The following is a 25,602-nucleotide window of genomic DNA, read 5'->3' as shown; positions in this document are numbered from 1 at the left end:
GAAGTCTACTAGGCAAACCGGACAAGTGTGCTCAAACTCCCTTAAAAAATACCTTCTCTTGAAAAATGAGAAAAAAGCGGCAAATAATACTATTTGTCCATTTTGAGATGCCGTAGCCTGTATACACTTCCTAAAAATAGTCAGATTTAATCTAAGAAAACTCAAGAAATCTGTCATTAAGTTTGACGTTGAGATCTTAGTCGTGCAATTCTACATCTAACTAAGATGGTTGGTGCAGTATTTCTCAATGAATAAAGGTGCATGAAAACGAGTCATCTCTCATGAATGACAAACTTTATTGAAGAATCCCTACCGTTAACAAATCTCAGACCATGGGGCGTATATGTCGGCTCCCAAACTTCGGCTGGCCTTGAGAGAAAAAAATGTGCCCCCCCCAAACAACCGAAAAAAAAATCTTACTGAAGTACAAAATGCACATAAACGTCATCATAATATACACTACTGTTCAAAAGTTGAGTCACTTAGAAATGTCCTTGTTTTTGAAAGAAAAGCACAGTTTTTGTCCATTAAAATAACACCAAATTGATCAGAAATACAGTAATCTTTTTGAGTTCCTCTTGCCCATCTTAATCTTTTCTTTTTTTTGGCCAGTCGGAGATATGGCTTTTCTTTGCAACTCGGCCTAGAAGGCCAGCATCCCAGAGTCGCCTCTTCACTGTTGACATTGAGACGGGTGTTTAGCGTGTACTATTCAATGAAGCTGCCAGTTGATGAATTGTGAGGCGTCTGTCTCTCAAACTAGACACTCTAATGTACTTGTCCTCTTGCTCAGTTGTGCACCGGGGCATCCCACTCTTTCTATTCTGGTTAGAGACAGTTTGCGCTGTTCTGTGAAGGGAGTAGTACACAGCGTTGTACGAGATCTTCAGTTTCTTGGCAATTTCTCGCATGGAATAGCCTTCATTTCTCAGAATGAAAATAGCCTGACAAGTTTCAGAAGAAAGTTATTTGTTTCTGGCCATTTTGAGCCTGTAATCGAACCCACAAAGGTCAGTTGTATTGCTTCTTTAACTTTATTAGCATACTGGTTATTGTTCGGAATTTCAGATGACTGACGTGCCCAAAGTAAACTGCCTGTTACTCAGGCACAGAAGCTAGGATATGCCTATACTTGGTAGCATTTGATAGAAAACCCTTAAGTTTCTAAAACTGTTAAAATAATGTCTGTGAGTACAACATAACTGATATGGCAGGCGAAAACCAGAGGAAAATCCATCCGGAATGTTTTGTTGTTGTTGAGGTCACAGGCCATTTCAATGCTAGTCTATGGGAAAAACAAATAGATAGGACCCAGATTGCAGTTCCTATGGCTTCCACTAGATGTCAACAGTCTTTAGAAAGGGTTTCAGGCTTGTTTTTTCTTTTTTAATTAGTGAGTAGGTGTAGTTTTTCCAAGGTGTCTCTCATTATAAAAGTAGTCTTGCTGGCGCGTGAATGAGGTGTGCGTTCTTCGTTATTCATCTTCCCTATTGAACATACTATTCTCCGTCTTAAATATTATCGTTTATTAGATATTACAGTACCTGAGGATTAATTAGAAACATCGTTTGACTTGTTTGCACGAACTTTACCGGTAACTTTTTGGATTTGTTTGTATGCATGTTGAACGAGTGGATTACTGAGATCATTGGCGCCAACTAAACTGATTTTTTGGGATATAAAGAAGGACTTTATCGAACAAAACAACGATTCATTGTGTAGCTGGGACCCTTGGGATTGCAAACAAGAGGAAGATCTTCAAAGGTAAGTGATTATTTAACCTCTCTTGGGTAGGGGGCAGTATTTTCACGTCCGGATGAAAAGCGTGCCCAAAGTAAACTGCCTGTTACTCAGGCCCAGAAGCTAGGATATGCATATAATTGGTCGATTCGGATAGAAAACACACTACAGTTTCTAAAACTTTTAAAATAATGTCTGAGTATAACATAACTGATATGGCAGGCGAAACCCCGAGGACAAACCATCCAAAAAAACAAACAGATTTCAGCCTACCACTATTTTCAATGGCTGTCACTTTTATTATAAGGCGAAGTCCTCCCAGATTGCAGTTCCTAAGGCTTCTACTAGATGTCAACAGTCTTTAGAAAGAGTTTCAGGCTGTTTTTTGGAAAAATGAGCCAGAAATTGTTGTTTTTCTAGGTGGCTCCCATTTTGTCTGTAGTGTTTCCAAGCTCGTGGAAGAGAGCACGTTTTTTGGTATTTTTCTCCGGTAAAGATAACAATTCTCCGTCTTAAATTTGTTCGTTTATTTACATTTTAGGGTACCTAATGTTTGATTATAAACGTTGTTTGACTTGTTTGGAAAAGTTTATTAGTAACGTTTGCGATTCATTTTATGACAGTTAAATAATGATAATTCTGTAGTATGAATTTCGCGCTCCGCTATTTCACCGGATGGGACGCTACCGTCCCACCTGCCCATAAGAAGTTAATCGCTATTTGTGACGCCTGTGCTGGTTGAAAAAGTATTTTGATGTGGGGCGCTGTCCTCAGATAATCGCATGGTATGCTTTCGCAGTAAAGCCTTTTTGAAATCTGACAACGCGGTTGGATTAACAAGAAGTTAAGCTTTTAAATGATGTATGACAGTTGTATTTTCATGAATGTTTAATATTACGATTTTTGTATTTTGAATTTCGCGCTCTGCAATTTCACCGGATGTTGTCGTAGGTATCCCGCTAGCGGTTCATGCGCCCAAACAGGTTAAACAGCACAACAGTTTTCAGCTGTGTTAACATAATTGCAAAAAGGTTTTCTAATGATCAATTAGCCTTTTAAAATGATAAACTTGGATCAGCTAACAATGTGCCACAGGAGTGATGGTTGCTGATAATGGGACTCTGTACGCCTATATAGATATTCAATTTTTTATTTCTTATCTGCCGTTTCCGGTTACAATAGTCATTTACAACATTAACAATGTCTACACTGTATTTTTCGGATCAATTTGATGTTATTTTAATGGACAATGCTTTTCTTTCAAAAACAAGGACATTTCTAAGTGACCCCAAACTTTTGAACAGCAGTGTATGCACAAACTCTTCCGAACTGTTTCGGCTGGGAAGCATGCAGACGCCTTAAGGCAGTGGTATTCAAAGTCGGGGTACGGGGGAACTGCAGTGGGGTCACCCCCCAAAAAAATCCAATAATAATTTAGGAACAAAACATTTAGAGTACAGATTCTAAGGGACCATATACAAAAATTGAGAAAAATAATTAACTAAATACTATTTTAGAGAAAAAATGTATTTGTTTCTTTAATTTTGATAAGAGATGAAAATGCAATGAATTTAAAGTTATTTGTTGACGTAAAAATCAAAATGTACAGATTTTAAGGTTGTGTCATTAGATCTGGGGTGGGGTCCCCGCTGAAAAAGTTTGAATACCACTGCCCTAAATGGTACTATAGACACACATCAAAAGGCCAATTTCTATTTTGTTTATCCATTCTGTGAGAGATGAAAGTTGTGATTTTGCGTGCAAATGTAACGTCCATAACGCTGGAATGTTATAAACGCTTATTTATGATGCTATAAATAAATCCTAACTATTGTATGCACCATTCTAAACACCAAAAGACTATTGATTTTATTCAGTTACCCGCCTCATTAGTTTGAGTGGTAAAGACAGTATAGCTACCTGCTAAATAAGAGCCTTCTCCGTGTCGTGTTTATCATCCAGCAGCTCCTCATCAGAGTCTACAAACGGAGCAAGCACAACAACAAAAAATCAAATAGATCTAAGAAAATGCCAAAACACACACAGACATAGGAAATAGCGTAAATAAGTTGTGCAATAAATGGATTTGAAAATGACAATATCACCATGCGGTGACACATATCAGAGTATACGGATATGAGATCAAATATTATTCTGATGACACTTCATACTGTCTTGGTCGCCAGAGAGCTTCTCCAATATTTGTCATACCAGTCGTTGGTGCCAAAACAAAATTTCTCATTTATGTTGTTTAAAAGACACTTATACACTGTGAATCCCACACAGAGATTAAACCCAGTTTAAACAGCCACAACATTCGCTATGGAAAACAATCCACAAACAGGCCTGTAAAATTTCAATTCAAACCTTAGATTCACACATTCTCACCTGCCACAGACTCGGGTGGGGAGTAGAACTGCCCATCTGAAAGTGGTCCTGGTTGCATGAAGGGGGCCCTTTCAGGGGCGTCCATTATAGAAAGAAATCCTGATGGGATGAAAACACAATGATGACACGTAAGTGTCGCTGTAACATAGTACCACTTGCCTTCAGAAATTATTCACAACCCTTGACTTTCTCCCCATTTTGTTTTGTTATACCCTGTATAAAAATTTGTTGAGATTGTGTCACTGGCTTAAACACAATACACCCATAATGTCAAAGTGGAATTATGTTTTTTGAAATGTGTACAAATCAACTAAAAATTTTAAGCTGAAATGTCTTGAGCCAATAAGTATTCAATCCCTTTGTTATGGCAAGCCTAAATAAGTTCAGCAGTAAACAAACGGAATAGAGCTATGCACAGGCAGAATCCTAGAGGAAAATCTCATTCAGTCTGCTTTCCAACAGACAAATTCACCTTTCAGCAGGACAATAACCTAAATAATATTAACCTAAAACAACAAGGCCAAATATACACTGGAGTTGCTTACCAAGACAACATTGAATGTTCCCGATTGGCCTAGTTACAGTTAACTTAAAATCGTCTTGAAAAGCTATGGCAAGAATTTTAAAAGGCTGTCAAGAAATTTACCCAGAAATACTCACAGCTGCAATCGCTGCCAAAGGTAATTCTAAAATGTATTGACTCAGGGGTGTGAATACCTATGTAAATTTGATATTTCTGCAAGTAATGAACATTTCTTAAAACATGTTTTGTTATTATGGGGTACTGTGTGTAGATGGGTGAGAAAAAACAACTTAATCCATTTTGAATTCAGGTGTAACGCGAAATCCTTCGACCTCATGGCTTGGTTTTTGCTCTGACATGAACTGTCAACCGTGGAACCTTATATAGACACGGTTTGTGCCTTTCCAAATCATGTCCAATCAATTGGATTTACCACAGGTGGACGCCAATCAAGTTGTATAAACATCTCAAGGATGATCAATGGAAACAGGATGTACCTGAGCTCAATTTCGAGTCTCATAGCAAAGGGTCTGAATTACCTGTTTTCCGCTTTGTCATTATGGGGTATTTTGTGTAGATTGATGAGGGAAAAATGTATTTAATACATTTTAAGATAAGGCTGTAACGTAACAAAATGTGGAAAAAGTGAAGGGGTCTGAATATTTTCCAGACGCACTGTATATACAGATGCGGTCATGTTTTGCTGAATGCGGTGAAGGAAAACACTGTGGCAGCAAGCACAATGGCAAGTTTGTTAGTCAAAAGAGACCCACTACAATAATTTGAGCTTTTAACAATACAAATGACTCCAATCAAGACAAAAGGATATGTAACCCATTTGTCTCTACATGTGTTTTTATATTACATTATGATTTAAAATGTGTATTTCTTCCGTTTCTATAAACTGTGAGTATAAATCAAAATAAGTCAATTTAGAAGATTATCGCTTCCTCCCAAAGTGTGTACTTGTTCACTTCCCTTTCCCTTCATTTACTTATTTGTTGAAACATGTGGTGAAGACTCCCTCTAGCCCATACCTCCACCAATCCAATGCTTTTAGATTTGTGGGAAGTAGTGAACGGGTGTACACCTCAGGAGAAAGGAGATATTATTGGGATGCACCCTAGGAGTGCAATGGGAGAGTTTCCTATACTCACTGTTCTCATCGTCAGCCTCCTGAGGTAGGACCTTAAAGTCTAGTAGCCACGTCTCTATCCAGACCAGGATGAAAGAGATGATGGGCAGCAGGTACCCAAAGGCCCCCTGGGAAAGGAGCTGAAACATGCACACACAAAAAACTAACTCGCTCTTAGTTCAAATAGCAAAAAACACATAAGCAAACATATGTTGTTACTTGCATACTGTCAAAAACACTGACATGCACAGACACTAAACATGTACAGCGATTCCTCCTTTAAAAGTTGCGTCATACTGCGGCACACCTTGCGTGCTGCCGCAGCATTCTGTGGCACGTCATTTAATTGTGAGCCATTTCTGTTACTGCAACTTATTGCTAGTTTGACCACCAGAGGGCATCTTTGAGAAGCATTTGATAGTATTCCGTATTGGCATTACCAGAGAATTTAAAAACCTTTTTTGTAATAACATAGTATATGGGATTAATTAAGAAATGTGGCTTAATTCATTTGATAAATTTTATGGTGTTTCTATTCAGAGAAAAAAGAAAAACGAAACCCTCATGGTCTCCGTTAGGATGGAATGGAAAACATGGCGCTGTACAACGTGACGGTCGGGAGTAGGCTACAGATTTCTACATTTTTTGCCTTTTTTTGCCTTATTGGACATTTTTTGCCTTATTTTTTGCCTTATTGGAATATTGGACAACTTTGCTCCAATATTTCTGTAAATCAGTGATATTTATTCCCATAGTAATTCATTATGGATCCATAAGTAAATAACATCTGCATTTTGAAATACTTTTTAATCATTATTTTATTTAAAAAATGTGTTCATTTGTTTATTAGGCTACTGTGCAGTCTACAATACATACTGTAGTAAACATGGGAAAGTGCCTAATTTCTTACATAAGGGAGAACAGGCTGTCTGTACTACAGAATGCGGCCCGTTGGGGAGGAAGGAGTAGGCTGTCCTTGTAAATAAGAATTTGTTCTTAACTGATTCCATGTGTGTTATTTCATAGTTATTTCACAATGTAGAAAATAGTACAAATATAGAAAAATCCTGGAATGAGTAGGTGTATCCAAACTTTTGACTGGTACCTGCTGGAACGGAAAATATGGCGCTGTACAACACGACAGTCGGCCGTACAGTACTGGGCTATTTAGCTAAAGAATCCCTGTGTCGTGCAGACGAGAGACCGGGGTTCAAATCCCTGATGGGGAGGAAGTCTGTCTCAGAGTCCCCATGCTTGTCTCAGAGCAACGTGAAACATTGCTAAAATAGTTGTAGGCTTTTGCTTCAAATCCTATTGCTTCTAACGTCAATATGCTCTTTAAATAAATAAGACCTACACCACATTACTCAACACTAGTGAGACTCATGTCACCTACAGTAGGCCTACAGTATATCGAAAAATATGACGTGACTCTCCGCCAATAATTACATATAGAGGATTGGAGGATTCTAAATTAATATCTAAAGGGGCATTTTCCATTAGGTTTCTGGAGAAACCTAACTTGTTATTTAGCAGACATCACTTGCTTATATTCAGTCAACACATATCTTAAGAATATCATGGAATATTTGAACATTTTCATTTCTCCATGCTTGTCTAAGAGCAGCGCGAAATGGTGCTGAAATAGACATCCACAGCGGGAAGCCTATGTATTCTGTGCCCACTCATGGCATCTCTTCGGTTACACATCCTTGGAATGGCAGAACAGCATAACGGTCTGGGCGGCCCTTGCTGTGCCTGGTGAGCAGTTGGTCAAGTTCTGTTGTCAGAAGACGAATGGAAATGTCAGGGTGAACCGAAGACCTGACGAAGCCGTCACGCATGTTGACTCTGCCTGTTGGAGGTGGAGTTCCAGAGCTCACAGGTGTGCCTGGCAAGGATTGTGACTCCATCTCGTTCCTCGCCCTTTTCAACGCGTGAGTGAGTCAATGATTCCAATAATTTGTCTGACAAACAAAGAACTTTGCGTCGTGCAAGCCCAGGCATGGATCAAGGCTGGCGAGACATTCAATAAACGTCATCTTCACAGACAAATCAACCGTGGCCCTTGAGCAATTTGCTTGTTAATCAAGAAGATTAACGAAAGCATAAAGATGTTGATGAAGAAATTGTGTTTTGAGTTAAAAATGTAACACTTTACAGTACTTAAGCATCAAATACATTGCAAGTTGAGGGACAGTAGTTTGAACGTGAAGACTTAAAAAAAATGCTAAGTGCTATGATGCTACATTTTTGACCAGTTGCAATTGTAGGTAGGCCTAATAAAATAAAATAAATCCTACTTCTATTAGGCTGTTAAGCCTCATAACTGGCTGAGGTAGGCTAAGTTATCTTATATAGGTCTAGGCTACGAAGAAATAGACTGCAAACAAGAGGGCTTAATTGGAAAGTCAAATTAAAATTATTGTTGAAATGAATTGCTCGACTGGTGTAGGTTTCTCCATCTGTTGGTGTGCAACACTTGCATAACAAGTTTGCTATATTTTCAGCACCAGCCACTGTTCACGTCCTATTGATTGCACTGCGGTTGCTGCCAGTTTTTTTATTTTTATTGAACCTTTATTTAACTAGGCAAGTCAGGTAAGAACCAGTTCTTATTTACAATGACGGCCTACCCCGGCCAAACGCGGATGACGCTGGGCCAATTGTGCGCCCTATGGCACTCCCAATCACGATCGGATGTGATACACCCTGAATTCGAACCAGGGACTGTAGAAAAAAAGCCTCTTGCACCAAGATGCAGTGCCTTAGACCGCTGCACCACTCGGGACCAATGAAACACACGCACTTTTTCCCCCAGAACATTAACCGTGTGTAGGTAGATACTAATGATTTGTTGCAAGTTGGGGGGGGGGGGGGGGGGGGGGTTCACACCTAGTTCGGCTATTAGACAATTATTTAGTAAAAAAGTTGAATTGTTCAGCTAATAGCCCATCCTGCTATGCCTGTGAAAAACGAATAGTACCTTTTCCCCTTGATAGTGTTTTTAGCCACAATCGGCCCCAACCCCAATTCATTCATTTGGGCACAGGCGATAGCGTGCTGGACTTCGGGCTAGAATGTTGAGGTTTCGAAACCTGCTCCCTGCTTGTTTCATTACATTATTATGCTGGTCTCAGACAAATAGCCTGGATTGTTACTCCCATCTCATTCCTCGCCCTCTTCCACGCGTCATTCAGCACGCTTGTGGGCGTGCTGGCAGGACGTACTGTTTTTTATTCTGTATATATGAATTACAAAACAGCCTTTACTTAAATCATGTTTCTAGTCTATTGCATAGTTACAATGTGTAATCATTGATGTCCCAGGAGCAGGAGTGGTAAACATTGTTGAAGTGTATAATTGTAATACATACATGCAGACACAGCATCATTCAAATAATGGAGTTTGATACACCTGGTATTAGATATGACTAAAACAAAACTTGCTAAATAGCGATTTTCGTAAATTAACTTTATGACAAAAAAATATGCACAATCGTTTGTCTCTACATTAACTACCACATTCCTCTCAATTGTAAATGTTTTGCTTAACTTGTTATGACGTTATAACTACTTACATCTGCTTCCCCGTAATGTTTAGTCAGCCATCTTTGCTGAAGAAAGTCACCAGGGACGGGTGGCTCGCATCAAATTCGTCATTGGAACCACTCAATATGATTAGTCATATAAAAACCTTGGGACCCAAATGCATAATGAGTGCTCTAACTCCCCCTTGTGGTGGTCTGGAGCAATGAAGCCGTGACGCTGGGTACCTCTAAGTCCCGCGGTGTAAGCTCGCAACTTTTAAAGGAGGAACCAATGTGCCAACACCAAGTCCAACAGTAATGCTTACATTATTCGATTCACAATCCAAACATGAAAATCCAAACATCATACCATCCTTCAAATATGTCAGAAAGGAGATGTATTGCATATCCCTCCTATTGTATTCAAATGATGAAATAATTTTAACAAGAGGAATGAAAATGTATGTCAGACATACTTTAATAAAAACATACCTTTGATAAAATGACTTTTGCGATCAAGAAAGCACTTGTGGTTGCTGTGGTTATCTGTGATGGAAAGACAGATCAGAAAACACTTACTACTTGTAGTTGGCATTAAATATATTACGTCAGTAAAAATGAAATCATGAAGAAAATGTCACTGCATCATAAGTGGACTATTGCAAAAAAACAGGAAATGTGTTGACATGCAATTACTGTCTATTCGATTGATTGCTTGACTGAAAACAGGCACAATGAACATGTACAACAGGACCTGCACAGGGGAAACAGCATCCTCTAGTGTAGCAAATGTGAAAATGCGTTTGAGTCATAGGATGGTTCACCTACCGCTATGGCCCACCAGTGACGCAGTTTACAAACAGCATAGGCCAAGATTAGGGCTGCAAACCGCAACACAGCCAGGAGCTAGGGGATATTCAGTCGCAATTTACGTCATCATGTCTGCCTGATCTGGATAACAAATGAGCACTGTACTCTGACTGAGCAAAGATGCAGCATAATGGACTTACAAATATGTCGAAGAATGAGGCGTGGTAGTCATAGTGTAAGACCTCCTTATCGAGCCGCTTCTCGATTCCTCCGTTCACCTATGAAGACAAAAACAAAAAAGGAATGGATTTGACAGATAAGACAGGTGCAAAATACCCAAATCTGTAGTCAATACATTGAGTTATCTTGTCACAGATTAAATTAATTCTTAAAATACCAAACATTTTCAAATGTCCCCCCTTTCAAATATGCGACTTGCTATGTTATCCGTGATTGGCATGCACTTTAGTAACGACTAACTGTTGGCATTGGCAATGTAGACAGAAGAAGTAAATATTACATGAAGAAGATGATATCAGTTCATTCATAGATTTAAAAGCCTGAGAAGTCTGTGTGTGTGTTACTATTTTAAAAAAGGTCAAAGGGTCAGTGTAGAAACTGGTACAAACAGGTTGTCCTGTAGTTAAAAAAAGGAAGATAAAAAAAAAAGACTTCCTCCTGTGGAGCCCTTTCTCAAAGTTGTGGTTGTATAACCATAAATGTACTCATACTATACCAACATACTCAAAAGGAAATGGAATCAAACAGACCGAACCAGGGAGGAACTATCTGGACTTCTCCAATAACAAAAGCTAATTTTCATTTCCCATTATGAGCCCTAATGATAACCCTGTAATTGATAAGCTCAACCTTAACCTGATTCAAACATGACCACTGGCCTGTTCGCAACAAAATCGCGGAACCTGCGCCTTACCTGCAGGTTACTGCTGTATTTCTTAACACACTACTAACGGGAGATTATGCAGCGAGCCGAGCTAAAATAACCTTAGTTGCAATGAATAAAAAACCTAGTAGACCAGCTGATCTGACGCTGTTCCGATGTCAAGCCGGCTTAATAGAAGACAGCAGAAAAGGCATGGTAAAAGGTCACTACTCCTGCCCCAATGACGAAACATCTTATCAGGAACAAATGGAAGAATGTGACATATTACAACTGAAATAAAATTGATTGGACTGTAAATGTAGACTATGATTTAGTTAACATTTAATTGCAGACAATTACTCAACCAAATTATGCCTACATCGAGGCTCCTCTTCCGCGAAAATAAAGTTATTGAAGATCAACTTAACTAGGTCATTTTAAATTAAATACAATTGAGACGTGCTTTACCTGTAGTAAAGTATTTTTGTGGTAGTTTAAGTTTAAAAAGTTACTTAAATATAGGCAAAGTTAAACTTTGTAAAATAATTGGTCTGATTACTTTGATATACTACTATATCAACCTTAGTACTTTATATTGTGGGGCAGTTAGATCACACTTTTCATTACAAATAACTACACTCAGACTACTACACTTGTATACACTCCTACTAGAATAAAGCAGTATATGAACATTTTTATAGAGTACAGAAGACAAGGAGGCATTGGTGAAGATTTCAATTAAAACATTTATTTTAATCACAACGGTTTGGACGACAGCATGATGTTCTTGAAGTCCTCTGGGCTGGAAGGGGGGGGGGGGGGGGGGGAAATCAGTGGGAAGAGTGACCCACTGCCAGGAGAGATGGACCACTTCCCTTGGAGCAACTCTGCCCCCAAGGGGAACCTCAAGTCAAGAGTTGAATTGTAAATCTACTTGAAGTTAAACAAAGCAAATTGATAAGAGTTCGCTGGAAATGTTCATGACATGATTTTCGGAATCGGACAGGGACACAGAAGATTGTGTGGATTATCTTTCAGACCTGTAAAGAAATAAAAATGTGTGTGTGTGTCAGATGTCGAAATACTATACTTTGAGAGTTCGCTAGCCTGCCTGGAGTGTCAGATGGGCGGTGTTAAGATAATGGGCATAATGCCAACCCAGAGATGGCGCTTAGTGGGGCACCTATCTAGGATATATAAAACAGGTGCATTATGAGTGTCTGATTGGGATGTCGTGGCCTGTAACATGTTATACCTGAGTAAAGGATTATGCTAAAACTTTACCAAACGCTCCGACGTGAGTTATTCATATACACATAAAAAACAGGCAGGGTTTGCAATTTTTGTACTATTCCATTTAGGGCTATATGTTAATGCATCAAATATGACCATTCTCACTGTCGAGTGGACACATTGTTTGCGGACCGCACAACCTAAGCTACACTTGCGAGCAACACGTTTTGGTTTATTTCATTCCATTTATGAGTTTTAAATGTATTCATTGTCTTTTGTTTGTAGCACTCCCCCCCCCCCCACACACACACACAAAGGGTAAGCACAAATAAAACATCACAAATCACCCAGAAAAAGTTACATTCCTCCACAAATAAGTTCCCAATCAATACTTTAAATTGCCCAAACTGCACCAGAACATAAAGTGTGTGTGTAGTGGTAATCCATAAGTAGAAAGAATGAGGGGAGACAGTCACAGTTCAATGGTTGGTAAACTAGACAGTGTTGCGCCTGGGTACCTACACACCAGAAAGTGAGAAAGCGGCTCTGGAGGTTTGAACATTTGGTACAAATCCGAACTACAAAATTGAATTGATCCCCTCAATTTGTAGATATCATCACATCTGGTTAAAAATGAAAATAAATTACTTGCATTAGGAGGAACCCAGGGCCAACCGCACCAGCATATGGTCTCACAAGGGGTCTGAGGATCTCATCTCGGTACCTAATGGCAGTCAGGCTACCTCTGGCGAGCACATGGAGGGCTGTGCGGCCCCTCAAAGAAATGCCACCCCACACCATGACTGACCCACCGCCAAACCGGTCATGCTGGAGGATGTTGCAGGCAGCAGAACGTTCTCCACGGCGTCTCCAGACTCTGTCACGTCTGTCACGTGCTCAGTGTGAACCTGCTTTCATCTGTGAAGAGCACAGGGCGCCAGTGGTGAATTTGCCAATCTTGGTGTTCTCTGGCAAATGCCAAACGTCCTGCACGGTGTTGGGCTGTAAGCACAACCCCCACCTGTGGACGTCGGGCCCTCATGGAGTCTGTTTCTGACCGTTTGAGCAGACACATGCACATTTGTGGCCTGCTGGAGGTCATTTTGCAGGCCTCTGGCAGTGCTCCTCCTTGCACAAAGGCGGAGGTAGCGGTCCTGCTTCTGGGTTGTTGCCCTCCTACGGCCTCCTCCACGTCTCCTGGTAGCGCCTCCATGCTCTGGACACTACGCTGACAGACACAGCAAACCTTCTTGCCACAGCTCGCATTGATGTGCCATCCTGGATGAGCTGCACTACCTGAGCCACTTGTGTGGGTTGTAGACTCCGTCTCATGCTACCACTAGAGTGAAAGCACCGCCAGCATTCAAAAGTGACCAAAACATCAGCCAGGAAGCATAGGAACTGAGAAGTGGTCTGTGGTCACGACCTGCGGAACCACTCCTTTATTGGGGGTGTCTTGCTAATTGCCTATAATTTCCACCTGTTGTCTATTCCATTTGCACAACAGCATGTGAAATTTATTGTCAATCAGTGTTGCTTCCTAAGTGGACAGTTTGATTTCACAGAAGTGTGATTGACTTGGAGTTACATTGTGTTGTTTAAGTGTTCCCTTAATTTTTTTGAGCAGTGGATATATATATATATATCCCCCCCATCAGAATCCCCATATTACTCAGAGGAGATATTCCCCACCCTTGAGGAAGAGAGGAAATGTGCTCATCTGTGGGGACACAAATGTGTGCACAGCAACACTACCTGATCTAACGAGCACACGAGGGGACAGCTTTATTACAGGCCATACTGTTTCTAACTGTCTTCATCTCCCCCATAGAAACAAGTGTCAACAAAAACGGAAGGGATTTTAGTTGAGGTAGGCTAGTTGAGAACAAGTTCTCATTTACAACTGCGACCTGGCCAAGATAAAGCAAAGCAGTGTGACACAGACAACAACACAGAGTTACACATGGAGTAAACAATAAGCAAGTCAATAACACAGTAGGGGGAAAAAAAATTGTCTATATACATTGTGTGCAAAAGGCATGAGGAGGTAGGCAATAAATAGGCCATAGGAGCGAATAATTACAATTTAGCAGATTAACACTGGAGTGATAAATCATCAGATGATCATGTGCAAGTAGAGATACTGGTGTGCAAAAGAGCAGAAAAAGTAAATAAAAACAGTAAGGGGACTGTTTTGGGTGGGCTGTTTACAGATGGACTATGTACAGCTGCAGCGATCGGTTAGCTGCTCAGATAGCAGATGTTTAAAGTTGGTGAGGGAAATAGGTCTCTAACTTCAGCGATTTTTGCAATAAAATCAACCCGTTGCAGCTCTGTCGAAGCCTGGGTCTGTACTTTGTCAATGGTAGGTTACAGGGGGGACTCTTTGGGGAGATTCACCTACTGCTCACCTCTTGGCCACAGCACAGTATGATTACAGACATTGACCCCTTCTCTCAGCTCATTCACTGTCAAGCCACTAACACCCCTGTCTGATCAGCCAAATTACATTGTTCCTCAAGAGAACAGATATGGAAACCACACATTCACAGCCAGGTAGCTGTACAACATCAGAAATGCATACAGATGAGCCCAAAACAGCACAGAAGAATACCAGAAAGCAACCAGTAACCAAAATATCCAAACACTCTTAGATAACTTTCTGGGATAGTACATCCACTAACACTAAGGCATCAATCTAGCAATAAAAAACATCAGCAATATATTCAGGCAAAAAACAAAAAATCAGCAGAGCTGAAATGAAAGAAATAAAAAAATAAAGACCAAATGACAACTGTTTTTATGCAGATTGTAAAATAAGGGAACAAAAATAAAACATTAGAACACTATCAAACCAAAAGCACAGAGACCCAAATAATGGTGAACTACACCTTCATTACTGTGAGACATTAAAACTCTATTAACGTACACTCAGAACCAAAAAAGCACAGTGCAACAGCAAGCAGCTGACACTGATTGAGGAGTCCATAAACAAACAACTTCTGGCAAAATTGGAAAAACCTAAAAAAGAGGAATTAGCAATAAATTGCAATGTCCGTACTGTGAGACGCTTAAGACAGCGCTACAGGGAGACAGGACGGACAGCTGATCGTCCTCGTGTAACAGACCACATGTAAAACCTGCACAGGATCGGTACAGCCGAACATTACACCTGCGGGACAGGTAGAGGAGTTACACCAGGAACGCACAATCCCTCCATCAGTGCTCAGACTGTCCGCAATAGGCTGAGAGAGGCTGGACTGAGGGCTTGTAGGCATGTTGTAAGACAGGTCCTCACAAGACATCACCCACAACAACGTCGCCTATGGGCACAAACCCACCGTCACTGGACCAGACAGGACTGGCAAAAAGTGCTCTTCACTGACGAGTCACGGTTGTGTCTCACCAGGGGTGAAGGGGGTTTATCGTCGAAGGAATGAGGCCTGTAATCTGGAGCAGAATCAATTTGGAGGTGGAGGGTGGTCTGGGGGGGAGGTGCATTCTCAACGCTGTGCGCTACAGGGAATACATCCTCCTCCCTCATGTGGTACCTTCCTGCAGGCTCATCCTGACATGACCCTCAAGCATGACAATGCCACTAGCCATACTGCTCGTTCTGTGCATGATTTCCTGCAAGACAGGAATGTCAGTGTTTTGCCATGGCCAGCGAAGAGCCCGGATCTCAATCCCATTGAGCATGTCTGGGACCTGTTGGAGGGTGAGGGCTAGGGCCATTCCGCCCAGAAATGTCCGGGAACTTGCAGGTGGCTTGGTGGAAGAGTGGGGTAACATCTCACAGCAAGAACTGTCAAATCTGGTGCAGTCCATGAGGAGGAGATGCACTGCAGTACTTAATGCAGCTGGTGGCCACACTAGATACTAACTGTTAGTTTTGATTTTGACCCCCCCCCCCTTTGTTCAGGGACACATCATTAAATTTCTGTTAGTCACGTGTCTGTGGAACTTGTTCAGTTTATGTTTCAGTTGTTGAATCTTATGTTCACACAAATATTTACACATTAAGTTTGCGGCAAATAAACGCAGTTGCCAGTGAGAAGACGTTTCTTTTTTTGCTGAGTTTACATTACTTGTTGGGAATCAAGCGCAGTGCTATCTGGCCCTAAATTGACAGTACACTGTGGCAAACTATTTGACCATGGTTACTGATCAAAACCTTAGAAAACCCTTGTCTAAGTACAGGCTCAGTGAGCACAGCCTTGTCATTGAGAAGGGTAGACACAGTAAAACATGACTCCCTGTAGAGGATAGGCTACGCACGCAGACAGCTGTGGGTTGGCAGCGCACTACCTTGCTGCCTGCCGTAAGATGAGGGACAGACCAACCAACCTGCACATGTCCTCTATGCTTATTTTGACCCTTGGTTATTGCCGTTACTCTTGTGCCGTTAACATAATTAATAATAATCAATATTGTAAACCTGCAAAGTAAGCTTTGGCAATAAGTACATTGTTACGTCATGCCAATAAAGCAAACTGAACTGAAAACTGGGAGAGAAAAAGGGGAGGAGAGAGAAAGCGAGCGAGAATATAATTTTGTGCGCAAATGCCTCTCACCTGTAACAAAGACCTGTTGTGTACATTAGAGAGATCAAGTAATCACGGTGTTCATTAATACGGTGTATAGTGAGGTGATGTGTGTGTAGCACTCACTGTGGATAGAGAGCCAGGGAGGCAGGGAGAGGGGCATGAACTGTGACTATTCTCACACATTGTTTGTCTGTTGTATTCCAATCAAAACAATTCCACAAACATGCATATAGTTATGGTAATGCGATTTTTGGATACTTAACTTTAACCAATAGATTTGTGGACAAAATGAAGCTGCAAATGAGATTAAGACAAGATTCAAATTGTACTTTTCCTCATGCACAAAACACCTAAATATTTTTGCTACAGCAGGTTAATTAGCCTACATGTTATTTTTTGGGTCGTCATTTTCTTCCTAGGTCTAAACACCATCATGACCAACAAAAAAAAAAAAATATTGGGGAAATTGATTTTTTAAAAATTCAACATACATAAGTATTCAGAACTTTTACTTTGTTGATGCACCTTTGGCAGCCTCGAGTCTTCTTGGGTATGACGCTACAAGCTTGGCACACAGGTATTTGGGGAGTTTCTCCCATTCTCTGCATATCCTCTCAAGCTCTGTCAGGATGGATGGGGAGCGTTGCTGCACAGCTATTTTCAGATCTCTCCAGAGATGTTCGATCGGGTTCAAGTCTGGGCTCTGGCTGGGCCACTCAAGGACATTCAGAGACTTGTCCCGGAGCCTTGGCTGTGTGCTTAGGGTCATTGTCCTGTTGGAAGGTGAACCGTCAGCCCAGTCTGAGGACCTGAGTACTCTGGAGCAGGTTTTCAGCAAGGATCTCTGTACTTTGCGCCATTCATCTTTCCCTTGATTCTAGCTAGTCTCCCAGTCCCTGCCACTGAAAGACATCCCCACAGCATGATGCTGTCACCACCATGCTTCACCGTAAGGATGGTGCCAGGTTTCCTCCAGATGTGAAACTTGGCATTCAGGCTATGGTCTGACAGTCCTTTTGGCACCTCTTGGCAAACAGGCTGTCATGTGCTTTTTACTTAGGAGTGGCATCCGTCTGAGGCCTGATTGGTGGAGTGCTGCAGAGAGTTGGTTGTCCTTCTGGAAGGTTCTCCCATCTCCACAAAAGGAACCCTAGAGCTCTGTCAGAGTTACCATCAGGTTCTTGATCACCTCCCTGAGCAAGGCCCTTCTCCCCCAATTGCTCAGTTTGGACGGGCGACCAGCTCTAGGGAGATTCTTGGTGGTTCCAAAGTTCTTCCAGTTAAGAATGATGGAGGCCACTGATCTTGGGGCCCTTCAATGCTGCAGACATTTGTTTTTACCCTTCCCCAGATCTGTGCAGACACAATCCCGTCTCAGAGCTCTACGGACAATTCCTTCGATATCACGGCTTGATTTTTGCTCAGACATGCACTGTAAACTATTTCAGCCACACACACATTGCTGACAAGTGAATAAAGTCAACCACACAATCTCCATAGACAAACATTGGCAGTAGAAAGGCCTTACTGAAGAGCTCAGTGACTTTCAACACTAGGAGCAACAACGGCTCAGCCACGAAGTGGAAGGCCACACAAGCTCACAGACCGGGACCGCCGAGAGCTGAAGTGCGTAAAAATCTGCCCTTAGTTGCAACACTCACTCGAGTTTGAAACTGCCTTTGGAAGCAACGTCAACGCAATAACTGTTTGTTGGGAACTTCATGAAATGCGTTTCCATGGCCAAACAGCCGCACACAAGCCTAAGATCACCATGTGCAATGCCAAGCATTGGTTGGAGTGGTGTAAAGCTCACCGCCATTGGACTCTGGAGCAGTGGAAACGCGTTCTCTGGAGTGATGAATCACGTTTCACCATCTGACAGTTCGACGGACAAATCTGGGTTTGGCAGATGACAAGAGAACGCTACCTGCCGCAATGCATAGTGCCAACTATGAAGTTCAGTGGAGGAGGAATAATGGTCTGTGGCGGTTTTTCATGGTTCGGCCTTGGTCCCTTAGTTCCAGTGAAGGGAAATCTTAACGCTACAGCAAAAATGAGTTTGCATTTTTGGCCAAAATTTCATTTAAAAGCTTTTTACTATCCTTCTATATATAATTTATTTTAGTTGTTTCATAGTAGAATTTATTTTTGTTAAGTTCAGTCACATGATTTCTCAAATTTGCAATACGTTTGCCAATCGGTTGTCCAGCCAGACTTATTTGCCATATCCTTCTCAACCATACAATTTTTAAATTCAAGGGGATTTAACCATATTTTGTCATTATCTTAAATGGGTGCATGCTTATTAGTAACTGGAATAAGCAATTTCATAAATGCTTCACATGCAGAATCAGGATGTCACTTATTACACACAGACCGACAAATATTCCACATTTGGAATCATTGTAAAACCTCTATGATCGCTTATACACCATTTAATCCAGTCTTTGGAACATTGTTTTTTTCTAGATATGGATATTATATTATGATCACTACGTTCAATGGGTGTGGATACTGCTTTAGAGCAGATTTTGACAGAGGCATTTAGAAGAACATAAATTAGGTGACTTACATTATGACTGGGAAATGTACATTTGCAGCAGTACACCGACAGCTCAGTGACACAATGGTAGGGATTATCTGAGCAGGTCTTGGGTCACTGATAAGTCATTGTCTCACTGATAAGTCATTGTCTCACTGATAAGTCATTGTCTCACTGATAAGTCATTGTCTCACTGATAAGTCATTGTCTCACTGATAAGTCATTGTCTCACTGCGGCCTTGAAATGCAAGGACAGGGTCCAGAGTACCAAAGTAAAAACAAAACAAATGCCGTTGATTCGAAGATTTAGGTCCCTGAACCAATAAGTTGGTTGTATTCATGAAAGTCTTGTGACATGTTTACGTTACACAACAAGAAACCAAAAATGTAGCCGCTCAAACAGAAGTGGGAACTAACAGTCACTAACAACCAAAACGAAACAGGTGGAGTGTTCATGACGTGTCCACTGAAAGTTGACTAGCAACAAGAAAGTGGGTCCTAAAAGACACCCACCATGTGTGCGCACTAAATTTGCCCCAGGAAAAGCAAACCAAAATAAAAAAAACGTATAATATGGAGTAAAAAGTAAAACAAGATAAAAGGTTTTGTTTTTCACAAACTCAATGAGGAAGCGCTGAACACCAGTAAAGCTCTTCCAACATCTCTCATGCCAGCTGCTAGGGTTGCACATTTTGGTGAATATTCAGAGGTGGAAACTTTCCATGGGAAATAACAGGAATTAATATTAATACCATTTAAAAATGTAGATTTTTTTGCATTGGATATATCATACGGAGACAGAAACAAACCTTTTACCTTATCATAAGTAGACATAATTGCAAATGATTGAATCCTTCCAATAGAAAAAATTGTTACAAATTGAACTTTAATTAAATGAGTCGACTCTTCACATGGGATGATTTCACTGAACTACAAAAGAAAGGGAATATTGAATGATCCATCGCATCTCCCAAAAATGTTTTCAACATACATCTGTAAAATGATACTCTAGAAACTAAAGCTTTGGTTGTCTTCCCCTCAGGCTTCCATGTCTTCTCCCTGGACCACCTCAATGTCCACCTCTTGAACATCAGACTCTGAGGCCTCATCTTCACTGGCACTTTCCAACCTTGTTGAGGATGGCCACCAATTTTTCAACCCTTGTATTGGTCAGCCTGTTGCGTGCTTTGGTGTGTGTGTGTTCCTAAACAAGGACCAGTTGCGCTCTGAGGCGGTAGATGTTGGTGGGATTGGGAGGATGATGGAGGTAACAGGGGAAAGAGCCTCAGACCCACAAAGTCCCTTCCACCATGTGGCTGATGAGATATGTTGGCACGACTGCCATATTGCATCTCCATTCCAAAGCCCTTGCTTAGAAGAGTACTTCGCCAGACTGCCAAGAACCTTGCCCTCATCCAGGCCAAAGTGGCGAGACACGGTAATGATGACACCATAGGCCTTGTTGATCTCTGCACCAGACAGGATGCTCTTGCCAGCATACTTGGGGTCCAACATGTACGCTGCAGCGTGTACAGGCTTCAGGCAGAAGACTTCACGCTTTGATATATTTCAGAACTGCAGTTTCCTCTGCTTGGAGCAACAGTGCAGTGGGCAGAGCAGTACGGATTTCTCTTACATCTGCAAGCAGAGTCTGAACATCAGACAGGATGGCATGGTCTCCCTCAATCCGTGCAATGGCTACTGCTATAGGTTTCAGGCTGCTTACCACACTCTCCCAAAATACAATCATCCAGGAGGATCCTCTTGATGGGGCTTTCCATATCGGCAGACTGTGATATGGCCATTTCTTAGAGACTCTTTCCCCTCCAGGAGACTGTCAAACATGATGACAACACCACCCCAACGTGTGTTGCTGGGCAGCTTCAATGTGGTGCTCTTATTCTTCTCACTTTCCTTTGTGAGGTAGATTGCTGCTATAACTTGATGACCCTTCACATACCTAACCATTTCCTTGGCTCTCTTCAAATCAAGTTTATTTTATATAGCCCTTCGTACATCAGCTAATATCTCGAAGTGCTGTACAGAAACCCAGCCTAAAACCCCAAACAGCAAGCAATGCAGGTGTAGAAGCACGGTGGCTAGGAAAAACTCCCTAGAAAGGCCAAAACCTAGGAAGAAACCTAGAGAGGAACCAGGCTATGAGGGGTGGCTAGTCCTCTTCTGGCTGTGCCAGGTGGAGATTATAACAGAACATGGCCAAGATGTTCAAAATGTTCATAAGTGACAAGCATGGTCAAATAATAATCAGGAATAAATGTCAGTTGGCTTTTCATAGCCGATCATTAAGAGTTGAAAACAGCAGGTCTGGGACAGGTAGGAAGTGTATCCATTGTTTTCAGTGCAATGATGTCCTTGAGGAGCAGATTCAATGCATGAGTAGCACAGCCAATGGGTGTGATGTGAGGGTAGGACTCCTCCAATTCAGACCAAGCAGCCATCATGTTCACAGCATTGTCTGTCACCAGTGCAAATACCTTCTGTGGTCCAAGGTCATTGATGACTGCCCCTTCAGCTCATCTGCAATGTAGAGACCTTTGTGTCTGTTGTCCATTGTGTCTGTGCTCTTGTAGAATACTGGTTGAGGGGTGGAGATGTAGAACATTCAAACACCCATCAGAGATGATTGCAATATGATTTCCTTGACCTTCACCTGAACTCTGCATCCAGCAAATTAGGAGAAAGCATGTCTTGTTGGAGGGGTGTATGCTGGGCGAAGAACATTCAGAAATCTCTTCCAATACACATTGCAAGTGAGCATCAGAGGTGAACCAGTTGCATACACAGTTCGAGCAAGACATTCATCAGCATCTCTGACTACGTTCCTCCATTGAGCCAAAAAAAACATCTGATTCCAGGAGGACCATGAGCTGTTGCTATCGATAAGGTTTCTGATTCATCATTTTCACCTCGAATAGAAGTAGAGGGACTTTTGTCAGAGGTTGCTTGTGAGCGCTGAGGGAACTTTATGCACTTTGTTGCATTCTTCACATATGATTTGGCACAGTATTTGCAAATGTACACAGCTTCTCCCTTCTACATTAGCTGCAGTGAAATGTCTCCACACATCAGATAGGAAAATGTCACGGGCACTGTGAAGATTAGAAAAAGAGTAAAAAATAAATAAAAATTCAATTTACAGATAAATAGTTAAGCAGTTTAATCTAAATCCTTTGTAAAATAAATGTTCTAAAATGAAACATGTATAGAAACGGGTGAATTAACACTCCTCAGTTAGCAGGCTCAAGCAAGCTAAACCCACATGGTGTCAAAAACTAACTAGCAGAAAATGTTAACAAGTTAGAAATTGAAATACTGGTGTAGGCTACTATTTACTAGTTAACAAAAAAAGCATGTAATTTAAAAAACATTTATTATTGTGTATTCACCCCACCCAGTATTATAATCAAAAAACGTACCAGAAAGCATGTAGTCCTTGGCTCAGACAGTGTAGTAGTGTGGGCTCAATAGCATCTCATTAGTGTGCAAGATCTTGAGATTCAGCTGTACATGTGATGGAAGAATGCACTATGCATGCAGAGGGTTGCAATTACATTGAATTGGGGATTGTTTAACCAACATATGCCACAAGACCTAGAATTGCCATGTGTATCCCATAAAAAAAGGTTCACTGCTAACTTGGATGAATTTAAGCAAAATTCCCAGGCTTAACTTCCCATGGAAAGTTTCCGACCCTTTGCAACCCTACCAGCTGCTCTTAAATATCACCTGTGCCAGCACAGGTGCAACACATCCTGACCAACAAGGATGATTCCAATCAGGGCAAGCAACACCCAAAAAGAACCAACCTCGAAATAGAGCAAAACTTAACACCTTCCCCCGTAAAGACAACAAATATATCCAACATTTTTGTTGGACAAGTTTGCACACAACCAACAGAAAACTCCCATTTCACAACTTCAATGTGTTGCCTTCTCCAGTATAAACATGTCTGAGAGTTAAAACCAAGACATAACAGCCACCTATGTACATATACACACTTAATTATATATATCATTTTTGCTTTTTGCTGCCTAAAGCTCAGAAGTTTAGAAAAACAGAGGTAAAATTTCTCTGTGTAGCTTTCTAGAGCTCTCATCCCTTTGGGACGAGCCCAACCAAAACAAAACTCATTTTTAATATGGAAAAACGTGCAGTCAAATGTATGCCAGGGCTACACACTGACTAAACAAAAAAACTTTGACTGCCCACCCTTGAAAGACAAATCAGCAACCAAGTTGTCCTTACCACGGACATGATTTCAAGGGGAAACTCCTGCAATATGAGACTCCAGCAAAGGAGAAAGCGATTCGTGGAATGTAAAAAAATAAATATCCTTGAGTTAATAAAGCTGCACACAAACACGGACTCCTGAGTAAGGCAGCTCCAAAATGCAGGTGTTTCGGAGGAGCAGCTAGCAAAAGCAGAGCGTAGGCGTTGGTAATTTTCTCTAGTTGCGCTGTGATTGGCTCAGTGTTCTGTCACTCATGGGGACACTACATTGCCGCAGAATCTTCAGGGAGCACTAGGCAGTTCAAGCCCCCTTGGGTGCTGCCATAGATTTACATTAGAAGTGCCCGTCCAAAGCTTGAGGTCATTGGCCACAGATAAAAAGAAATCAAATGATGTTATATTTACCATAGCTTTGAATGGACTGATCACGTCAAAAGCAAAATCTTAGCTAGCTAACTAGTTAACCTGTTTGGGCTGCAGGGGCAGTATTGAGTAGCTCTGATAAAAGGTGCCCATTTCAAACGGCCTCGTACTCAATTCTTGCTCGTACAATATGCATATTATTATTACTATTGGATAGAAAACACTCTCTAGTTTCTAAAACCGTTTGAATTATATCTGTGAGTAAAACAGAACTCATTTGGCAGCAAACTTCCTGACCAGGAAGTGGAAAGTCTGAAAACGATGCTCTGTTCTAGGGCCTGCCTATAAATGGGCATGATACGTATTAGTATACATGCACGTCATACACCTTCCACTAGATGTCAAGAGGCAGTGAGAGAAGAAATGGAGTGATTATCTTGGTCTGAGGTGGAATGAATCCTCTTGGAATGACGTGTCACCCATTTCCTGTTTTCTGGAAAGCGCGAGGATGGACCTGGAATTGCCTTCTGAAAAGCTGTCGTTATAGGCGACTACTATCTCCGGCTTTGATTTTATTTGATACATGTGACAATATCATCGTAAAGTATGTTTTTTCAATATAGTTTTATTAGATTATTGAAATTTATTCGGGACATTAGGCGTGTTGCGTTGTGTGCCTTTGTTCAGGAAGGAGAGCTTCGCGCCACTTGGCTAGTGTGCTTGCTAATTCAAGAGGGACAAAGGACGTTCTAAAATCAAACAACGATTGTTCCCGACAAAGGACCTCTTGTACAACATTCTGATGGAAGCTCATCAAAAGTAGGACCCATTTTATGATGCTATTTCATATATCTGTCGAACTGTGTACTATTAGTTTTGCGCCCAGGTTTTGGCCACTATCTCGCCATAACGTAAGCCTTATGTCGTAATGAAGTTATTTTTAGAATTCTAACACTGCGATTGCATTAAGAACTAGTGTATCTATCATTTCCTATACAACATTTATTTTTTTGTAATGTTTATGAATAGTTATTTGGTCAGAATAGGTGAGAGTCTAATAGAAATATCCGCACATTCTGGGAAAAAGATGCTACGTTAGCACAATGTATAACCACTGATTTCAGCTCTAAATATGCACATTTTCGAACAAAACATAAGTGTATGTATAACCTGATGTTATAGGACTGTCATCTGATGAAGTTTATCAAGGTTAGTCAAAAATTATATATCTTTTGCTGGTTTGTTACGATCGCTAACGTGCCTATTGCTATCGCTAACGTGCCTTGATGAATGAATGCGGTAGTGTGGTAGGCTATTGTAGTAAGCTAATATAATGATATATTGTGTTTTCGCTGTAAAACACTTTAAAAAAATCGGAAACATTGGCTGGATTCACAAGATGTTTGTCTTTAATTTGCTGTACACCATCGATTTTTCAGAAATGTTTTATGAGTATTTAGGTATTTCACGTTGGTCTCTATAATTACTCTGGCTGCTTCGGTGCTATTTTTGACGGTAGCTGTGATGGTAGCTGCAATGTAAAACTGATTTATACCTCAAATATGCACATTTTTCGAACAAAACATAGATTTATTGTGTAACATGTTATAGGACTGTCATCTGATGAAGTTGTTTCTTGGTTAGTTTGGTTGGATCTT

The 25,602-nt window shown here is 41.0% G+C and overlaps 1 protein-coding gene across 4 annotated transcripts in view; it reads right to left on the bottom strand.

The window, feature by feature from the left end:
* stard3nl (STARD3 N-terminal like) overlaps positions 1-25,602 on the bottom strand; it is a 43,238-nt gene that overhangs the window by 7,949 nt on the left and 9,687 nt on the right. For 2 of the 4 annotated variants that reach the window (XR_011670217.1, XR_011670216.1), the window contains exons 3-9: positions 10,326-10,403; positions 10,144-10,221; positions 9,808-9,861; positions 5,809-5,926; positions 4,129-4,227; positions 3,661-3,719; positions 314-369 (exon numbers count right to left, since the gene is read on the bottom strand). Coding sequence is in view for 2 of the 4 variants with exons in the window: in XM_071362604.1 (XP_071218705.1) it covers positions 3,664-3,719; positions 4,129-4,227; positions 5,809-5,926; positions 9,808-9,861; positions 10,144-10,221; positions 10,326-10,403 (483 nt within the window). In the remaining 2 variants the exon portion in view is untranslated. The remainder of the gene's footprint in view (positions 1-313; positions 370-3,660; positions 3,720-4,128; positions 4,228-5,808; positions 5,927-9,807; positions 9,862-10,143; positions 10,222-10,325; positions 10,404-25,602) is intronic. The other 2 variants (XM_071362604.1, XM_071362603.1) reach the window with 1 other exon arrangement.

This window comes from Salvelinus alpinus, chromosome 23, assembly GCF_045679555.1.
Source record: "Salvelinus alpinus chromosome 23, SLU_Salpinus.1, whole genome shotgun sequence".
Lineage (NCBI taxonomy): Eukaryota > Metazoa > Chordata > Actinopteri > Salmoniformes > Salmonidae > Salvelinus > Salvelinus alpinus.
The sequence above is the reverse complement of the archived record's forward strand: the minus strand, read 5'-3'. Positions and strand labels throughout refer to the sequence as shown.